General features: G+C 52.1%; 1 protein-coding gene across 1 annotated transcript in view; it reads left to right on the forward strand.

Annotated features, from left to right (window-relative positions):
• Window positions 1-492: 492 nt before the first annotated feature.
• Slc15a3 (solute carrier family 15 member 3) overlaps window positions 493-3,986 on the forward strand; it is a 20,140-nt gene continuing 16,646 nt past the window's right edge. Inside the window, exon 1 of the mRNA XM_036205579.1 lies at window positions 493-1,512. Within this exon, the coding sequence (XP_036061472.1) occupies window positions 955-1,512 (558 nt within the window). The 5' untranslated portion in view covers window positions 493-954. The remainder of the gene's footprint in view (window positions 1,513-3,986) is intronic.

Genomic DNA, 3,986 nt, shown 5'->3' on the forward strand with positions numbered 1-3,986 from the left:
TCACTGGGTCTGTGAAAGGACATCCGGGCCACCAAATGCTCCATGTGGTCTTCACAGCTCTGTGATCTGACCTCAGCGTCACCACTACACGTTAGTGTTGAAGGATCCTGAAATTCCTCCAAAGGTGGCTCCCTGGCCTGAAGATGCCCCTCCCAGTCTGCCTGCCTCATCCAAGGTCCCTAAATACAATGAAGAGGTCCCTCACTGGTGGAAGAGGATGCTGCTGTAAGTGGGATGGGGGGGGGGAATGGGGTGGAGAGAAACGGAAAGGAAGCCTCCAGTCCTGGCCCCGGGAAAGCCGGCAGACTTGGGCCAGGGCGCGAACAATAGTCCAGGAGAAGGGAGATTTTTAGAAAGCTGGGTGAGAAGGGACCCTGTGACCCACGGGCTTTCATTTCTCCTAAAAGCTGGGTGACGCAGGCAGCCACAGGGCCAGTGAAAGGGGAAGCCCAGAGTTTCTTAAGAAGCAGAGAGAGGGACAGTCTGAACCGGGAGGAAAAGCCAGAAGGGACTTGGCGGGAGGAAGGGAGGCAGTCAGGCGAAGAGGGGTGTGTGGAGGAGGCGGCAGGGCCGGTGGAGGGGGCATTGAGGCGCAGGTGTCATAAGAGAGGGGGCCAACAGTTGAGAAAAGGCAGTGGGGACCGGGGTGGACTAGCAGGAAGGAGGGGGGAGGGTAGAGAAGTGGAGCAAGCGGGTGATAGGGTGTGGGGACAGACAAGGCCAGAGCGGAGGAAGGAGAGGAAGATGACTGGGTAGGAGCGCGGGGGAGGAGAAGAAGAGCTTGTGGAAGGAAAGAGTGAAGAATTCAGGTGGAGATCGAATCTGGGTAGCAAGGAGAGGGACCTGAGGGGAAAAGAGAAGGAGACAAGGGGTGAGAAAAGAGGGCAATCCGTCTAGGGGAGAAGAGGGGAGGGCAGAGGAAAGGATCCGAGTCACGGAGACAGGAGGCCCACGATGTCTGCGCCTCGAGCTCAGGAGCAGCCAAGCAGATCCGGGGAGCGGCAACCACTGGTGGCTGGAGGCCGTCGGAGTCCCCGGCGGTGGAGACGGACCGCGGCCGCCGCAGTGCTGCTGGTGGAGATGCTGGAACGCGCTGCCTTCTTTGGTGTCACCTCCAACCTTGTGCTCTACCTCAACAGCTATAACTTCAATTGGCAGGGCGAGCAGGCGTCGAGGGCCACACTCCTCTTCCTGGGCGCCTCCTACCTGTTGTCTCCTGTGGGAGGCTGGCTGGCTGATGTGTACCTGGGCCGCTATCTCACCATCTCGCTCAGCCTAGTGCTCTACCTGGCTGCCTCCGGCTTGTTGCTCACCACCATCACCGAAGATGGCCGCAGATCCTTCTGCGGAGAGATGCCCGAGTTGCCACTGGAACCCGCCTGCCCATCCGCAGACTGTCCAGGCTCCTGGTCCAGCCCCTACTGCGCGACCACCCTCTACTTGGTGCTGCTGCTGCTGGCGCTGGCTGCCAGCTCTGTCAGGAGCAACCTCACTTCGTTCGGGGCTGACCAGGTGAGTGGCCAGAGAGGTATTGTGCCATGGCGCCCATGGGAAATGAAGATCCCGAGGAGATGGAGGCTCTAGCCTCCAGAGTGACCCCAGAGACCACTTCCTCTCTCTACACCAGTTTCCTTAAATGAAAACAGGAGAGCAGCTTGCTCTTGAAAGAGTCACGTAACCTTCAGTAAGATTAGACATAGCTCCCACCTCTAAGCCATGTGTCAAACCTCAGGCCAAGTGCTTTTGGTTTGTTTGTTTGTTAGTTTTTTGTTTTTTAAGTGTTCCAGGTTGGCCTCCAACTCGATTTGTAGCTAAAGAGGGCCTTGAACTCCTGAACCTACTGCCTTCACCTCCCAAATGCTGGTGTGCCACCATGCCTGCCTAGTAATGTGTGTGTGTGTGTGTGTGTGTGTGTGTGTGTGTGTGTGTGTGTGTACGCACACCCACACCCACACAGGCATGCATGTATCTGTCTGTCTGTAAGTCTTATTTTGACACATGGTCTCTGTAGCCAAGACTGGTCTAGAACTCATTAAGTAATCCAGCCTGGCATCAAACTTGAGCCTATCCTCCTGACTTGGGTTCCTATGTGCTGGAATTTCAGATGTGAGCCACCATGCCCAGTTGCTTTTCCTGTTTTAACTTGGCCATCTTAACTACTCACCAGTGGGCAGTGTTGTAGCCTCTCAGCTTATCTCAGAAGACAGAGAGCAGCAGGTCATGAGGGCTGTTGAGGCCACTGAGCCACAGGTCCCACTTGAGCCCTGTCCTAATGTATCAGTGGGGCCTGGGGGCTGGTGCAGGGGTCAGCCAGCCTCTTCTCATCCAACAACACCAGAGGTAGCGGGCAAATGTATTCGGATCTCATCTTTGCCCCTCATTAGAGGGGCACCCAGGTACACACCTCAAACTCAGCTCTTGACATCCCATGGGACACAATGTGGCATATGGGAAAACAAAGCCAATAAATATTTGCTACATGCCTAACTTACAGTCTTGCTGACATGGCCCTGTTTTGGTAGCTGTGCACAAGTAGTATAGCTGATAATGGGATAAACGAGTAGAGAATATTATTAAAACAGCCACACACTGTGGGGATGATCACAGGCAGAATGCAGAAATAGTCACAGGCAGGCATGGGGAAGATGAGGTGTCCATAGAAGAGAGGACAGGTGATATTGGCTGTGATCAGGCCACTGGGTGAATGTACTTTCTCTCTAATTCACTTTGTTTGCCTCATAAAACACTAATAAGTCAGACAGTTTTCAAATAAGTTGTCTTTCAGTTGATGTGCACAACCAGGCACCTCACAGTGACCAGTGTCCTAACTGAGGGTTGTCCTTTTTAATAACATGTATTGTATTGTGTGTGTGTGTGTGTGTGTGTGTGTGTGTGCAAGTATATGTGCACATGTGTGAGAAGATGCATAATAGAGATCAGCAGAGTATGTTGGGTCCCTTGGAGCTGGAAATACAGGCATATGTAGACAGATTGGGCCTCGGGCATCCTTCTCTCCCTCCCATTTATTGTTGACCAGGAGATTCCCAGTACTTGCTGAAAGGAATGTCTCATCTTCTACTAACTTACTCTCTGATTGACATCTACTACTTACCCACTCCCAGCTGCCCTGAAACCCTGTAGTAGATAGGGGTGGCCACCTATTACAGGAGCTGGTGGGCAAGGAGCAAACTTATTCTACAAAGCAGAATAGAAAGAAGAGTATTGATATTGAGTGTGCTACGAAGAACAGCAGGCCTGGAAGAAGATGGTGTGCCACCTGAAGCACAGGATAATGATGTGTGGGTCTCCATGTGGTTAGGATGAGTCTCTTTACAGACATTTCCCGGCATTTGTGCCCCCATGAAGGAAGGCGGCCCAGATTGGTAGTGTACAGTTGTAGAAGGTTAGCACAAGCTGCTACGTACAGAACTTCCAGTTATGCGTTATCAATGAGAGCCATGCAAATCTGGGTGCTTCCTGTTGATCAAAATTTAGCCCTGCTCAAAGCTCGGGTCACAGGGCAGCTCTGTCAGCTCAGAGAATTCTGCTTCTAGCAGTTTAGGGTTCTTGAACCGAGCTTGTGAAAATTCCCTAAAGGAAGCCAGCTCTGTTTTCTGGTCTCTCATCAATGGCCTTGCAACCACATCTCCAAGGGCCTCAGCCACCAAGCACCTCCTCTCTTTCCTTCTGGTGCAGAACTGATTGCCCAGAGGCCAGATTACTGAGCCTCCTGTGACATCTACCACTTTCCTCAGTGAGCTGTCTCCTCAACCCAGCCATTGTTATTTCAACATAAAATCACTATGTATAAGATGAATACTGTTTCTATGTTGGCAACCTCACAACAAATGTTCATTGTGCTGGAATTCTTGATTCTCAGCTGGTGAGTGGCTTCAAAGCAGACTCTGGGTTGAGGGGCTCCTTTCTCTTCCCACATCCTGGTAATTTGTGCTGTTTTTGTAACCTACTCCCCAGGACAGTGTAGA

Source organism: Onychomys torridus, chromosome 1 (genome assembly GCF_903995425.1).
Source record: "Onychomys torridus chromosome 1, mOncTor1.1, whole genome shotgun sequence".
Taxonomy (NCBI): domain Eukaryota; kingdom Metazoa; phylum Chordata; class Mammalia; order Rodentia; family Cricetidae; genus Onychomys; species Onychomys torridus.